General features: G+C 44.7%; 1 protein-coding gene across 2 annotated transcripts in view; it reads right to left on the bottom strand.

Moving 5' to 3' along the window:
• The window catches only part of DCHS1 (dachsous cadherin-related 1), a 106,717-nt gene extending 91,145 nt beyond the window's left edge, over nt 1-15,572 (bottom strand). Inside the window, exons 1-3 of one of the 2 annotated variants that reach the window (XM_073612704.1) lie at nt 14,814-15,572; nt 12,153-12,636; nt 6,390-8,146 (exon numbers count right to left, since the gene is read on the bottom strand). In XM_073612704.1, the coding sequence (XP_073468805.1) occupies nt 6,390-8,102 (1,713 nt within the window). In that variant the 5' untranslated portion in view covers nt 8,103-8,146; nt 12,153-12,636; nt 14,814-15,572. Of the gene's footprint in view, nt 1-6,389; nt 8,147-12,152; nt 12,747-14,813 lie in introns of those variants that run through there. The other variant, XM_073612703.1, reaches the window with a different exon arrangement.
• Between the last annotated feature and the right edge of the window lie 1,037 nt (nt 15,573-16,609).

Raw genomic sequence — 16,609 nt, forward strand, 5'->3', positions numbered from 1 at the left:
TGAATATATTTTTCATTTCATTTGTTTTTTCCTTTTTTCATGAAATGTATGTTTTAATATTTTTATATTTGAAGATATATTTCATAATATTTGTATTAGCAAGCGCTAATCACTCATTAAGGGCTCATTTACACTTGCTTCGGCTTCAACACACATTAACGGCTAGTTTACACTTGCTTCAAAACAAGGCTTCGGACGGGCTTTGTTAAAGCTCTCTGAACACTAGTCAAAGCTCCTGTCACTAAATAAAATGGTTAGCTTACAGTCCTGTTTACACCTTGCTTTTGCTTTGCTTTGCTTCGGCTTCACTTTATAGCCCGTGTAGCTTTAGTGGTGCTTCAAAGCCTCCAAAGAAGTCTATGGCAAAGCTCGCTTGAAGCCCCACTGAAGCCCCAACAAAGCCTCATCGAAGCCCCACAAAGCCTCACCGAAGTCCCACAAAGCCCCACCAAAGCCCCACTAAAGCCCCACCAAAGGCTCATCGAAGCATCATCGAAGCTCCACCAAAGCCTCATCGAAGCCCCACCAAAGCCCCATCGAAGCACCAAGCAAAAGCAAGGTGTAAACAGGACTGTAAGCTAACCATTTTATTTAGTGACAGGAGCTTTGACTGGCGTTCAGAGAGCCTTATTAAAGAGTGTCCAAAGCCATGTTTGGAAGCAAGTGTAAACTAGCCCTCAGTGTTTATTGTTGTGAGTACGCATTGAAGTCTAAGTAGATGCCTACTTTTTCTTATGGATTTGCTACTTTGCTGGATGGACTAGCAAAATGCTGCATTGGATTAACTGATGCAACAAATCCCACTGAGATGCATCTGCATTGTAAGCAAAACACTGTTTATTTACTGCATTTTGTTCATGAATGAACAGCAAAGTCTTTAAATGCAAATGCAGCGTTTTACAAAAAAAAACATCTAAGACAAGCCCTTAGTATCCATTCACATGCTTGTTCCCTCTATGTGAAAGTGTAAATGCAGCCTTAGGAAGCACCGGAGATAAAAAAAAAAATGTAAACAACATTCTGACTTTTATAGTTGAAATTCTGTGTTTAAAAGTCAGATTTCTGAGTTTCAAAGTCAAAATTGTATGATTAACAGTCAGAATTATGTCATGAAAAGTCAGAATTCTATGAATAAAGTTAGAATTCTGAGATTAAAATTTGAAAATCTGAGTTTCAAAGTCACAACTCTGAAATTAAAATCTTTTAATATTGGAATTTTGGCTTTTAATCATAGGATTTTGACTTTTAATCTAGAATTCTGAGTTTTAAACTCAGAATTCCGACTTTGATACCCAGCGTTTAGCCAGAATCTTAGCTCATTCCTATTGGGGAGAATGTTAAAGTGATATTAAAGGTTAAAATTTTTAAAAATTAAAATAATAAAATGTCATACTTACCTTCTCTGTGCAATGCAATGGCTCCTCTTCTTCTCTGAGTATCCCCATAGCAAGCCACTTGCTATGGGGGGCACTTGTTCATGCTCGCTCCCAAGCTTCGCTCTGTGTGTCTGTTAACACACAAAGCGGGGTTTGGCCCTGGTGCATCCTCACTGGCTATGATTGACAGCAGCAGGAGGCAATGGCTCCCAGTACTGTCCCTGAGCCAATGAGGAGGAGGAAAGTAGAGAGAGCCGCTGATATCGTGCACAGCACTAGATCGAGATTAATCTCAGGTAAGAGTGTGAGAGTGTGTGTGTGTGTGTGTGTGTGTGTGTGGGGGGGGGGGATGGTGGTGAGCTGCATACAGGAGGTTTTTTTATCTTAATGCAGAAAAGATTAAGGTAAAAAGCCCTCTGCCTTTAGAACCACTTTAATTATTTCATCACTGCCTGGTGTTAGGCTTTCAAGCACACCTAAACACAAGCATATCATTTCATAAAACCTTTAACAAAAATAATTTTTTAACTAATTTCAATATTTTTCAATATTTCATTTACAAATTAGTCTGGCATTATGAAGGTCCTTGCACATGTACTTCCTTTTATGAGGTGACAACGTCACATCCCTGTCTCCCAATTGTTTTATTGCATTATCATCCTGTCCGCATGATTTTCCTGTAGAAGCAATAAGCAGCCATGTTAGCACTGACACTGCAGACATGTTCTAACATTATCACTATTGGGAAGCCCGCCCAGAGCAATGATGAGCAACTGGATCACGTTTTTATACGTAGACAGGAATTTCCTAAAAGAGTACAGAGGCAATCAACAGCACTAAGATATAAAGAAGGATGAAAAATAAGCATGGCAATTGTTTAGCAAACTTATGCCGTGTACACACGGGCGGTCTTTTCGGCATCAAAGGTCTGACGGTCTTTCCGACGGACTTTTCGACAGACTTTTAACGGACTTCCGACGGACTTTCGAATGAACAGACTTGCCTACACACGATCACACCAAAGTCCGACGGATTCATACGTGATGACGTACGACCGGACTAAAGTAAGGAAGTTGGTAGCCAATAGCTGCCCTAACGTCGGTTTTCCGTCCGTCGGACTAGCATACAGACAAGCGTATTTTTCGACCGGACTCGAGTCTGTCGGAAAGATTTGAAACATGTTCGTCTGATTTTCGACTGAAAAAATCCGCTGCAGGTCCGATGAAGCCCATACATGGTCGGATTGTCCGACGGATTTGTCCCGTCGGACCAGTCCGGACGAAAATTCCACCCGTGTGTACACGGCATAAGTGTCATTTACTTAGGGTTTTCTTTAATTTTTGTTGACAATTGATGATGTCCACCTTGTTTGAATAGCCACACTTTTTAAAGTTTGTATTTAAATACAAACTTAGTAAACATAATTTTTAGTTAATTTGCCATCTTCTTTGTCTTATTCCACTACTGAACACCTTTCTTAGCTACTGTGTGATGGCTTGTCCTATCTTCACTTTCCCTGCATGACCCCGGACAGGAACATACAGTATATCACTGAGAACCTATGGTCAGGAAAATATTTGCCTGAACAAGTAACAATAGCCACCAGAAGTTTTTGGTCCTCAATCTTTAGAGTCTTAGCTGTGGCAACAGTTATAGTCATATAAATTCTCCACAATTAGCCTTGTTGAGTATTGGTGTAGGCCAGCCATTCTTCCTGCTCTCCCTGGCTCTGTAGGGCTCCTCAAGATGTTTGAGGTTCCTTGAGCTGTGATTGATTGACGTCCGATTGGGGGGGATCAATGAAACCAGTGCCACTTGACAAAACCAGTGCATGACACCAATAGCCACCACTGTAAGGAGAGAATTTTTCCCACTAACCATCAATATAAGGGGAATTTTCCACTGAAACCCAATCAGTTAGTCTTTGCAGGCGTTGCCTAAGGCCCGAAAGTTGTTTCAAGGGTTCCTCTTGGGTAAAAAGTAGTTTACTTCCTATAGGCTGGTAGACTAACCATTACTTGTCATTGAAGATCTTAAAATAACCCCAGCCTCTCCAAAATAATCCATACAGTCAATTCATAGTGTCTTTAAGAAACAGTGACAGCTTCTAAACACCATGCCTAGGAAAATTTCCACTGCCAGTAAGATTCTTGGCTCCAATAACTGAAGGCACACCCATTGGTTTGAGCATAGTCTTATTAGTGGGAACAGTGGTTCCTATTTACTTGCCTTGGGACTTCCAAACTGGTTGTTCCTTTTTTCCCTGTTTTTTCTCTCATTCATGTTTCTATTTTCACAAAGGTAATATCATTTTTGGAGTGATTTTGATATACTGAAGCTTGGGGCCTGGGGGCCTGAAGCTCTACCTATGGTACCCCTTCCTCAAGGATCCCTCTAATCTTTGCATGGGAATTTTGGTTGACGTGTTGCATTATCTGAGATGTCTGCATTATGATGGCATCTGTACCATGCAAAAAATGACTACATGTAAAAGGTCTTTGTACCTGATGTATTGAACCGATCTCTATATGCATTTTCTTAATTCTTTAATTTATGAAGCCAGTAAAAATCAGGGAATGTAACTTTAGCACCAGGATCCACCAGGGTCCTTACCATGTGGTAGGCACACTTCAGGGATCCTACAGTTCCATTCCAGGTAGGAACAGTACAATTAATTTCCATTACTAGTAGTTTCTCAAATAGTTGGGTTGACGAAAAAGACATCTCCCCCGCCCAGAAAGATACGAACATGTCAAATCCTCAAATCCTTAGAACTCTAAATCTATTGTTGTTAACAAAAAAAAAAACCCTTATAAATTGTGCCCCAGTTTGCGCTCACTGGGAAAAATATCCCTGCAAGCCCCTGAAGGCTAGTGGATACTCTCAGGATCAACATTCTAGTGTCTATTAACAGTTGTTTATGTTTTGTACACTTAGAGACAAGTCCAACATTAACAGAAACAAATCTACCGAACTGGATGGAACTGGCTCTTGTGGAAGTCCATCCTATATTTTTACAGCTCTTATTGTAAAGAACCCTTTCTGTATGCTGAGGTTGAAGTGAAGAGTCCCTTTCCAGGCAGTAGCACACCTACAGGGCCTTGAAAAAGTATTCATATCCCTTGAAATTTTCCACAATTTGTCATGTTACAACCAAAAACGTAAATGTATTTTATTGGGATTTTATGTGATAGACCGACACAAAGTGGCACATAATTGTGAAGTAAAAAGAAAATGATAAATGGTGTTTCAAATACAAATAAATATGTGAAAAGTGTGGCGTGCATTTGTATTCAGCCCCTTTTACTCTGATACCCCTAACTAAAATCTAGTGGAACCAATTGCGTAAGTTAACCTTAGTATAAATACGGTTGTTCTGTGAAGCCCTCAGAGGTTTGTTAGGGAAACTTAGTGAACAAACAGCATCATGAAGGCCAAGGAACACACTAATCAGGTCAGGGATAAAGTTGTGGAGAAGTTTAAAGCAGGGTTAGGTTATAAAAAAATATCCCAAGCTTTGAACATTTCATGGAGCACTGTTCAATCCATCATCCGCAAATGGAAAGAGTATGGCACAACTGCAAACCTACCAAGACATGGCCGTCCACCTAAACTGACAGGCCAGGCAAGGAGAGCATTAATCAAAGAAGAGTGGTAAGAAGAAAGCCATTGCTGAAAGAAAGCCATAAGAAGTCCTGTTTTCAGTTTGCGAGAAGCCATGTGGGGGACACAGCAAACATGTGGAAGAAGGTGCTCTGGTCAGATGAGACCAAGATGTAACTTTTTGGCCTAAAAGCAAAATTCTATGTGTGGTGGAAAACTAACACTGCAGAAAACTAACACTGCACATTACCCTGAACACACCATCCCCACAATGAACCACGGTGGTGGCAGCATCATGTTGTGGGGATGCTCTTCTTCAGCAAGGACAGGGAAGCTGGTCAGAGTTGATGAGAAGATGGATGGAGCCAAATACAAGGCAATCTTAGAAGAAAACCTGTTAAAGTCTGCAAAAGACTTAAGACTGGGGTGGAGGTTCACCTCCCAGCAGGTCAAAAACCCTAAACATACAGCCAGAGCTACAATGGAATGGTTCAGATCAACGCATATTCATGTGTTAGAATGGGCCAGTCGAAATCCAGACCTAAATCCAATAGAGAAGACTTGAAAACTGCCGTTCACAGACGCTCTCCATCCAATCTTACAGAATTTTTGCAAAAAAGAATGGGCAAACATTTCACTCTCTAGATGTGCAAAAAGACTTGCAGCTGTAATTGCAGCGAAAGGTGGGTTTTACAATGTATCGACTCAAGGGGGCTGAATACAAATGCACGCCACACTTTTCAGATATTTATTTGTAAAAAACTATTATTTGTTTGAAAACCATTTAGTATTTTTCTTCCACTTTACAATTATGTGCCACTTTGTGTTGGTCTATCACATAAAATTCCAATAAAATACATTTACGTTTTTGGTGGTAACATGACAAAATGTTGAAAATTTCAAGGGATATGAATACTTTTTCAAAGCACTGTATCCACTCCCAGAAGCTGTGACATCATCATGGTGTCCATGTTCTCTTCCTCACATGTCTCAGAACTCCCCTTGTGAGGTAACCAGAAAAGGATTGTAAGCTTCTTTCATCTCCAGGATATTGGACCAGTGGGGCGCTAAGAGGTATGGGAGGAAGAAGTGGTCACCATGATGATGTCCTGAATACAGGGCGCAGCTAAGTGTGCTGCTGACAGCCCAGCAACTAACTGCAACAAGAAGGTTGGTTGCTGCAAGAAGAAACCACAGCTTATTACCATAAGGATCTCTTTGACAACCTACAATTGAACAACTTTTCACATCCCACCAGTAGTTTAAAAAAGGAAAGGGATGGTCCCTAACTTGGGCAGTTTCCATTTGCAGTTATCATGGAAGCCTTATAACCTCCCACCATAGACTAGACACTCAAAACATTACTACTGTAAGCTTTTATGCATCAGTAATAGTGCCATTTGAACTTACCTTTAGGAAGCAGCTTCCCTGAGCAGTGCTCTCGCTGAGGGTGGCGTTATATACCGAATTGGCAAAGACAGGCTCATTATCGTTCACATCCAATAACTGGACTTTAACTATAGCCGTGGCGGTCAGAGCTGGCCTGCCACGATCTGAGGCCAACACCGTCATAGTTGGCTGTGGGTCACGCTCATAATCCAGTGGCGCTGTTGTAGTGATGACTCCGGTTTCGGGGTGGATGTGGAACCAAGGTGTGTCCAGAAGGCTGTATCTCACTTCTCCATTCTCTCCCAGATCTTTATCTCGGGCTGTGACTTGCAGGAGGAAGCTTCCGGGATGGACTGCTTCTGGCACACTGTGGCTATATTCTTGCCGATCAAACACTGGAGGATTGTCGTTAACGTCTGTTACCTCAAGGACAAAGGAGGATTCTGCCCTCAGTGGTGGAGTTCCTGTATCTGTGGCTAGAACCCGAAGCTTGTAGGAATCTCGTTCTTCACGGTCCAGCAACTTGTCCACACAGATGAGGTAGATGATGCTATCTTTTGTTGTCAAAGCAAACTTGCCCTCTCCGCCCTCCAGGGTCACATCCACATCAGGATGCTCTCCATAGTCTGGATCTGAAACCGAGATACGAGCCACATACTGCCCTGGCGTAGCCCCCTCAGATACTCGTGGGGCCCCATCCTCACTCAAGAAGATGATAGTCATGCTGGGTTGGTTATCGTTAGAATCCCGTACCTGAATGGAAACAAAAGCTGTTCCCACTTCTGGCTGTGCTGCCCCATCCCGGGCCTGGACAACCAGTTCATGGGCTTTCCGTGTCTCGTAATCCAAGGGTTTGCTGAGCTGTATGAGTCCAGAGTATGGATTGATGGTGAAGAAACCCTCTGGGTCACTTTGTCTGCGGTTTATCTCATAAGTTACCTCCCCGTTCTGGCCCAAGTCAGCATCTGTGGCATAGACTTGCAGGACGCTGGAGCCAGGTAAGAGGCTTTCGGAAATCAGGGTCTGGTAACGGCTTTGGTTGAAAACTGGGGCATGATCATTGATGTCCAATATAGATATGTCAAGCTTGATTTGTGAACTCCGGCTTGGAGAGCCACCATCATAAGCTTCCAAGATCAAAGTATAGACAGAACAGTTTTCCCGGTCCAGATTAGAGTTCACCACCAGATCTACAGATAGCACGCCGCTGGACATGCTCCGGGTTTCCAGCCGGAAGGCTTGCATAGGATCTCCACTTTGAATGAGATAGCCCTGAGTGCTCAACACTCCACTATCCAAATCTACGGCCGGTTCCAGTGGGTAGCGAGTGCCTCGTGGTGTGTGCTCAGGAATACTTAGCTCGATATGGTCCTTAGCAAAAGTAGGAGAGTGGTCATTGATATCATCCACATGGATGTGCACCTCTACCGTGACCCCCTCAGGGGTGACTGCTATGAAGCTGTAGAGGTTGCGCTGTTCCCTGTCCAAGACTCGAGCTGTCTTGATTATGCCAGTAAGTTCATCTATGTCTAAGTCACTGGTGACGCCGCTTCCCTCCTGATCTGATATGAAGAACATGTGCCCTGTGATCCCTGGTGGAAGACCTGCACTGATATCACCGATGATGGTGCCAGCCGGTTGCTCCTCATCAATGTGTAGCTCTAGCACGCCCAGAGAGGAGAAGGACGGGGAACATGCCCAAAGAAGCAGCAGGAGAAGCCTGGGAAGCAGCATCTTTTGTATGTCTGCTTCAAGGTCAGAGAAGATAATGGCCCATTCTGCAGAAAAGAAAAAGAAATTAGAAGTCAGTGGAGGAACATGATATATGAAACTGTGAATAGAGGAACAGGGACTGCCTGATTGTCTAATGTATCTCAAAAGCTCCCTCAGCTCTGCTGCCATCACCCTGTAGTTAGAGGGGCATACTTCTTGTATCATGGTTTCTATGACTGAATGACCCTGTGATGGAAAGGGCAAGCTGCTAATATGATGATCCCCATGACTGTATCAACTCGCAAAGAGAAGTTTAACATCTTAGGGGTTGATTTACCAAAACTGGAGAATGCTAAATCTGGTGAAGCTCTGCATAGAAACCAATCAGGTTCCAGGTTTTTTTTTTTGTCAAAGCTTAATTGAACAAGCTGAAGTTAGTAGCCGATTGGCTACCATGTCGATCTGTACCAGATTTTGTACTCTCCAATTTCAGTAAATCAACCACCAGTGTCAGGGACTGTATTTCCTTCAATTACTTTTTTATCTATCCCATGTGAGGAAGTGCTGGATGTCCCACAACTCCCTTGATCTCCCTCAGACAAGACTAAATATTTTTGTGGACCAGGGAAATTTGTAGCAATCTAGGAACACCGGTCCATGTCCTATGCAGATCTGGAAATCACCCAGTGTCCCTGGTTAGGACCGGTTGCCAGAACTGTTCTCTGGAAATGTTTTAAGAATTCCGGCAAGAAGTTTTGGTCTCAGACTGAAATGAGAATCATCTCTTGCCAACTTCAATATTAATAACAGCCAGAGAGGGGATTGCGCAGTGTGGAAATAATACACCGAAATAGACACAATACAGCTCTTGTACACAGAACCCCCTCCCCCCCCAATCCTTCCCCAAACTTCACACTGTCAAACAAACTTTTCCGATGCAAACAATTAAAATGCAGCATAGCGAGTGCTGAGAGAAAACACCACTGCAACTTCCTCCCTCTATACAGGGAGAACAATAAAATACTGTCTATATAGGCCAATGACACACTAAATATACAATAACTCAGACTAGATCATGTAACATGCAGGGAGTGATCATATATCACATATAATACAAAGAAGGATATAACGCAATTAACACACAGGGACTACACCACATATAACACATGGAGGATATAATACATAACGCTCAGTTCACAAAGCTTTAGCACATTGATAAGGATCTATATTTTAGCCATGTGACTGTAATTTCCCAATCTCATTGGATACAGCTGAAAATAACTGTCACTTTATTAAACCGTAATTTCCAATTGCAATGGATGCAACTGAAAAGAACTGTCACTTTATTCTAATGTAAATTCCAATCTTAATGGATGCAACTGAAAATAACTGTGAATTTTTTAAAAATAAATAAATATAATAACCATCTTTATCCGGGTAGTTTTGCTTTGTGGATTGAGTCTATAGAAGGAACATTTATCTATAGCACACAGGGGGATGCAACACGTTAGCACAGCTCAGAGGGAATAGAATGCATATATACTACATGGGAGGAGTCTGGCAAAAGGGTTCAGTATCTGGTCAGTTCAGGGCCAGCAGAGGGACAATATGGAGGATGACGTTGCAAGAACAGGCTAAGTGCCGAAGTGTCACCTCCACCAGATTATTCATTGCCAGTAAACTTTTATGTCATGCTGTTTTCTTCTAAATGCCGGTCCATCCCAAACTATTACATTCTTACCGAGCATCTAGCAATATAAAGGGCAGTTTAAAACACTGACCTCTGCTCCTTAAACAGTAGGGCACCTGTACCCAGGCAGTGTCTCTCCCACTCTCTGCCACTTAGTCTCTTCCACCAGTTTCCACCAAACTTCCCTTTCTTCAAGATGGGAACTTTAAACAGGAAAACTTCCTCCCCAGGGACCCGGCCTGGTTCAGGGTCATCTAATTGCTGGAAATATCTCTGGTGAGGATTTGCAGTCGTGTGGCTGGGGACTCCTCTCATGTGCCTGACCTTCCCCTTTCCCTGCTATGTAGTGTGGAGTGTCAGCTCTGCAGGGAACTATGGTGGACAATCAGAACTGATATTGTGGCAAATAAGGAAGAGTGGGCAGTGTGTGATATTATTATATGATGTCATTATTAGAGTGTGGGCTCTGCGGGGTACCATGGTGGACAATCGGAACTGACTCTAGAACAGCTAAGGAAGAGTGGACAGTGTATGATATTATTATATAATATTATTATTAGAGTGTCAGCTCTGTGGGAGACCATGGTGGACAATCGGAACTGACTCTAGAACAGCTAAGGAAGAGTGGACAGTGTATGATATTATTATATAATATTATTATTAGAGTGTCAGCTCTGTGGGAGACCATGGTGGACAATCGGAACTGACTCTAGAACAGCTAAGGAAGAGTGGACAGTGTATGATATTATTATATAATATTATTATTAGAGTGTCAGCTCTGTGGGAGACCATGGTGGACAATCGGAACTGACTCTAGAACAGCTAAGGAAGAGTGGACAGTGTATGATATTATTATACAATATTATTATTAGAGTGTCAGCTCTGCGGGAGACCATGGCGGACAACCAGAACTGATATTGTGGCAGGTAAGGAAGAGTGGGCAGTGTGTGATATTATTATATGATGTCATTATTAGAGTGTCAGCTCTGTGGGAGACCACGGTGGACAATCAGAACAGACTCTAGAACAGCTAATAAAGAGTGGGCAGTGTGTGATATTGTTACTATATGATGTCATTATTGAAGTGTCAGCTGTTTGGAGTAACACAATGGACAATCAGAAGCAACACCATGACATCTAAGGAAGAGTAGGCAGTGTGCAATATTATTACATGACGTCATTATTAGAGTGTAAGCTCTGTGAGGGATCATGGTGAGCAATCAGAACCAACATTGTGACAGCTAAGAAGGAGTGGGCAGTGTGACATATCATTACATGATGTTTTTATTAGAGTGTCAGCTCTGTGGGATAGAAAGGTGTGCAATGAAAGGTGTGCAATTAATATCATTATTGAAGTGTCAGCTCTGTGAGGGTAGAAAAGGGAAGGCTGTGTGTAGAGTTTGGACCAGTGTCATTATTGGATTGTCAGCTCTATGGGGTAGAAAGACACAGACTGCATATGATGTTTGGTTTGATGGCTTTATTGAAGTGTCAGCTCTGTGGGGTAGAAAGGGGCAGAATGTGTGTAGAGTTTGGATGAGTATAGTTATTGGATTTTCAGGTCTATGGGGTAGAAAGAAGCAGACTGCATATGATGTTTGGATTGAAGGCATTATTGAAGTGTCAGCTCTGTGGGGTAAAAAGGGGCAGAATGTGTGTAGAGTTTGGATGAGTATAGTTATTGGATTGTAAGCTCTATGGGGTGGAAAGACGCAGACTGCATATGATGTTTGGTTTGATGGCATTATTGAAGTGTCAGCTCTGTGGGGTAGCAAGGGGAAGATTGTGTGTAGAGTTTGAAACAGTATCATTATTGGATTGTCATCTTTTTGGGATAGAAAGAAGTGACTGCATATGATGTTTGGATTGAAGGCATTATTGAAGTGTCAGCTCTGTGGGGTAGAAAGGGACAGAATGCGTGTAGATTTTGGACCAGTATAGTTATTGGATTGTCAGCTCTATGGGGTAGAAAGAAGCAGACCGCATATGATGTTTGGATTGAAGGCATTAGTGAAGTGTCAGCTCTGTGGGGTAGAAAGGTAAAGATTGTGTGTAGAGTTTGGACCAGTATAGTACCAGTATAATATCCAATATATTGGATTATCAGTTCTATGGGGTAGAAAGAAGCAGACAGCATATGATGTTTGGTTTTTGGCATTATTTAAGTGTCAGCTCTGTGGGTTAAAAAGGGGTAGAATGCATGTAGAGATTGGACCAGTATGGTTATTGAAGTGTCAGCTCTGTGGGGTAGTAAGCAGTGGACTGTGTGCAATAATTGGATTGATGGCGCTATTGAAGTGTCAGCTTTGCTGGACAAAAGGGGTAGGGGCTGCCCGATTATTGACCTCGGTCAGACGGTTACACACACACGTCAGACTCACCGTTAGAGTGTAAGCTCTTGCGGCCGCTGTCTCATGCTGGCCTTGCTGGCAGTCGCACTTGGTTCTAATCCAGATTCCATCCCCGGAGACCTCGCGCCGTCTCTCCTAGGCCAGTGCCCGGCCGCCCGTCTCTTTTCTGTACCTGCCTTGTTGGCGTCTCCTCTCGGTGCAGTCTCGGTGCGCTCTGGAAGGCCCTTACATCTGGTGGTGGGATGTCTCTTCTCTCTCAGCGCTTTGTTCTCACCCCAAGTCTGTCTCTTTCATCCTCTTTGTGCACAGGGCGGTCCCTCTGCTCACTATTGTTCTGTCTGATGGATGTCTCTTTCGCGGAGTGCGCTTTTCGCCGCTCGCCTATTCTCTCCAGATGTGGCCGACTCTTTCGGAGGGGAGAGATCTCCAGTGGAGGGGGTCTCGGGATGGGGGTCTCTCCGACAGTCTCTCCGTCTCAGCCTGTCTCTCTGGCTGGGACAATGGATTGAGACAGCTGTGGATGGGAGAGAGAGCGCAAGGCTCAGAGGGAAGGAGAGAGGCTCTGAAACATGATTCTCCCCCCACCGCCTTCCCCAGCATCACCCCCCCTACACACCTCCTCCATCCTCTACCCCCCTTCCTCCTCCTCCTCCTCCTCCTGCATCCTTTCCTCCCCCCTCCTCTCTGCTGCTGCGCCCCCCTCCCTCCTCGCTGCTCCTGCTCTCTGTCTCATCTGCTAATTTATGCTGAATTCCAGGACCAGAGAGAGAGGGCTGCATGGAGACTGGGGAGAGAGGGACCCCCACAGATGCTCAGCCCTTGTGAATTTATATATTGTACAACCAGCATTACATTGTATCCATTGCCTCCCCCCCCCCCCCCCCCCCCCCGAGTAGCGGAATCCCATCCTTATTTTTATATGCCATTATTAGGTCCCATTCACACTTAGCGATTTGGAATCGCAGGGCGGAATTGGTGCAATTTTGCCTGCGATTTTCAAATCAAGTGTCAGTCATGGTAAAAAGCGCCTTTGGGTGCCACTTATTGTAAATGGCTCCCTAAAGGTAGTGTGATTTTGCCACGATAGTCATGCAGCAAAATCCACCTTTTAAAAGCTTGTCGCCCAAAATGGAGCTGGAGCTGCTTCAGGGCGACAACAATCGCGCATAGGGCACCATATTCACTTCAATGTGTGACACGCGGAAGCGCATGAAAATAACCCACACAAAATTGCGAGAGGGGAACGCGAGTTCCCGCTACGTGATGTGTTAATGGGGCCTTAACCATATTCTGTAATACACACATATACTATATACATATAATATATATATATATATATATATATATATATATATATATATATATATATATATGGGACATTGCACATGCAACTTGATGAAGGGCAGAGTTCCTGTCTGAAATATGCATGAAGATTGAAGTAAAGCTCTTTTTAACAGAAACTGAGATTGCATCTCCAATTTTTTGTTACATATCTGGTGGAAGAAGGACTACCACATCGGATGTGAATATCTAAAAGCCCTTTCACATTGACAGCTCGGCCGTTTTAGTGGCGCTTTACCGTCATTTTAGAGGCGCTTTCGCCACTAGCAGGGCACTTTTAACCCCCACTAGTGGCCGAATAAAGGGTTAAAAGCCTCCACAAAGTGCCATTGCCGATTTGGCGGCGTTGCCCATTGATTTCAATGGGCAGGGGCGCTTTAGGAGCCCCAAAGATGCTGCTTGCAGGACTTTTTTAACGTCCTGCAAGAGCAGCGCCCCAGTGTGAAAGCACTCAGAGCCGGTTCACACGGGGGCGACTTGTCAGGCGACCTAGCCGCCTGACAAGTCGCCTCCCGTTCTGTACAATGGAACCGTTCTAATCGGAGCGACGCAAGTCGCTCCGACTTGGAAGAAAGGTTCCTGTACTACTTTGGGGGCGACTTGCATAGACTTCTATACAGAAGTCGTCTTGCAAGTCGCCGCGGCAGTCGTGTGCAGGTCGCCTCGGTGAGGCGACCTGCAAGTCGTGCCGCTTCTAATGTGAACCGGCGCTCAGGCTTTCACACTGGGACAGCAGATGAGGCATTTTTCAGGTGCTTTACAGACGCTATTTTTAGCGCTAATCTTCCCGCATTGTCAAATCGCAATGAAACCGCAAAACGCATGTTCAGGTGCCATTCATTTTCAATAGCACCTAATCATAGTGTTGTTTTGCAGGGATTATAGCGGCAATCGAAAACACACAAAGCTTGTCGCCTAAAAGAAGCTCCTGCTTTCTTTATGGGCGGCATGTTGTGCTTTGCCGCGCAGTTTATCGTGGCAAAAGGGCACCATGTTATGGGTGTCATTGAAAATAAATGGCACCCGAACATGCGTTTTGTGATTGCAGCAATTCTGCCTGATGTCCCAAAATGTCAAATGTGAATGGAGCCATATTCATACATAATAGGGTATATTTATAAAGCAGCGAATACGACATTCACCCATCATTGACGGAAGGTAAATCATCCCACTGTATGTGTTTTAAATGACAGTGGTTGATTGATTTACCGCCAGTGAATGTTTGGTGAAAGTCACATTTGCTGTTTTGCAAATGGTGGCCTTACACGCTTTAATTTTCTTTTTAATCTGATCAATGTGTGATTTGAGCACATGATTTAATCTGCAAACAATCGAATAGCTATAACTTACCTTCCAGTTGATTTAGACTCGATTTCAATCGGATTTGATCAAACGGTGCCAACTGGCCAGTATGGAATATTATAGATCATTTAACACCAATCGGCAGCACTGAGATACCTTGTTGGTGAATATGATTACATTGTGACCAATCAAATTATGAGATTGCATGGTTACGGTCCTATTTTAGCTATTGGTCGAAATCTACTCTCTCTCTCTCTCTATTTCTTTGTTTCTCTCTATCTTTCTTGTTCTCGCTCTTCCTTCTCTCTTTCTTTCCGTCTCTCTTTTTCTCTATCTTTCTTATTTTCTCTCTCTCCCCCTTCTCTTTTTCTTTTATTTTTTCTCTTTTTCTTGCTTTCTCTCTCTCCTTCCTCCCTCCTTTCTTTCTTTCTTTCTTTCTTTCTTTCTTTCTTTCTTTCTTTCTTTCTTTCTTTCTTTCTCATCCTCCCTCTCTCTCGTCTTTTCTCTCTCATCCTCCCTCTCTCTCGTCCTCCCTCTCTCTCTCGTCCTCTCTCTCGTCCTCTCTCTCGTCCTCTCTCTCTCTCTTGTCCTTTCTCTCTTTCGTCCTCCCTCTCTCTCGTCCTCCCTCTCTCTCTCGTCCTCCCTCTCTCTCGTCCTCCCTCTCTCTCTCGTCCTCCCTCTCTCTCGTCCTCCCTCTCTCTCTTGTCCTCCCTCTCTCTCTCTTGTCCTCCCTCTCTCTCTCTTGTCCTCCCTCTCTCGTCCTCTCTCGTCCTCCCTCCCTCGTCCTCTCTCGTCCTCCCTCTCTCTCGTCCTTTCTCTTTCGTCCTCCCTCTCTCTCGTCCTCTCTCTCTCGTCCTCCCTCCCTCTCTCGTCCTCCCTCCCTCTCTCGTCCTCCCTCCCTCTCTCGTCCTCCCTCCCTCTCTCGTCCTCCCTCTCTCTTTCGTCCTCCCTCTCTCTCGTCCTCTCGTCCTCCCTCTCTCTCTCATCCTCCCTCTCTCTCGTCCTCCCTCCCTCTCTCTCTCTCTCTCTCTCTCTCGTCCTCCCTCTCTCTCGTCCTCCCTCTCTCTTTCGTCCTCCCTCTCTCTCGTCCTCTCGTCCTCCCTCTCTCTCTCATCCTCCCTCTCTCTCGTCCTCCCTCCCTCTCTCTCTCTCTCTCTCTCTCGTCCTCCCTCTCTCTCGTCCTCCCTCTCTCTTTCGTCCTCCCTCTCTCTCGTCCTCTCGTCCTCCCTCTCTCTCTCATCCTCCCTCTCTCTCGTCCTCTCTCTCTCTCTCTGTCTCTCGTCCTCTCTCTCGTCCTCCCTCTCTCTCGTCCTCCCTCTCTCTCGTCCTCCCTCTCTCTCTTGTCCTCCCTCTCTCTCGTCCTCCCTCTCTCTCTCCCTCTTTCGTCCTCCCTCTCTCTCGTCCTCCCTCTCTCTCGTCCTACCTCTCTCTCATCCTCCCTCTCTCTCTTGTCCTCCCTCTCTCTCGTCCTCTCTCTCGTCCTCCCTCTCTCTCTCTCGTCCTCCCTCTCTCTCTCCCTCTTTCGTCCTCCCTCTCTCTCATCCTCCCTCTCTCTCTCTCTCTCGTCCTCCCTCTCTCTCGTCCTCCCTCTCTCTCGTCCTCCCTCTCTCTCGTCCTCCCTCTCTCTCTTGTCCTCCCTCTCTCTCTCGTCCTCCCTCTCTCTCTCGTCCTCCCTCTCTCTCGTCCTCCCTCTCTGTCTCGTCCTCCCTCTCTCTCTCTCTCTCTCTCTCTCTCGTCCTCTCTCTCTCGTCCTCTCTCTCTCTCGTCCTCGCTCTCTCTCTCGTCCTCTCTCTCTCTCTCGTCCTCTCTCTCTCTCTCTCGTCCTCTCTCTCTCTCTCTCGTCC

The sequence above is a fragment of the Aquarana catesbeiana genome, linkage group LG02, assembly GCF_042186555.1.
Source record: "Aquarana catesbeiana isolate 2022-GZ linkage group LG02, ASM4218655v1, whole genome shotgun sequence".
In the NCBI taxonomy this organism is placed as follows: domain Eukaryota; kingdom Metazoa; phylum Chordata; class Amphibia; order Anura; family Ranidae; genus Aquarana; species Aquarana catesbeiana.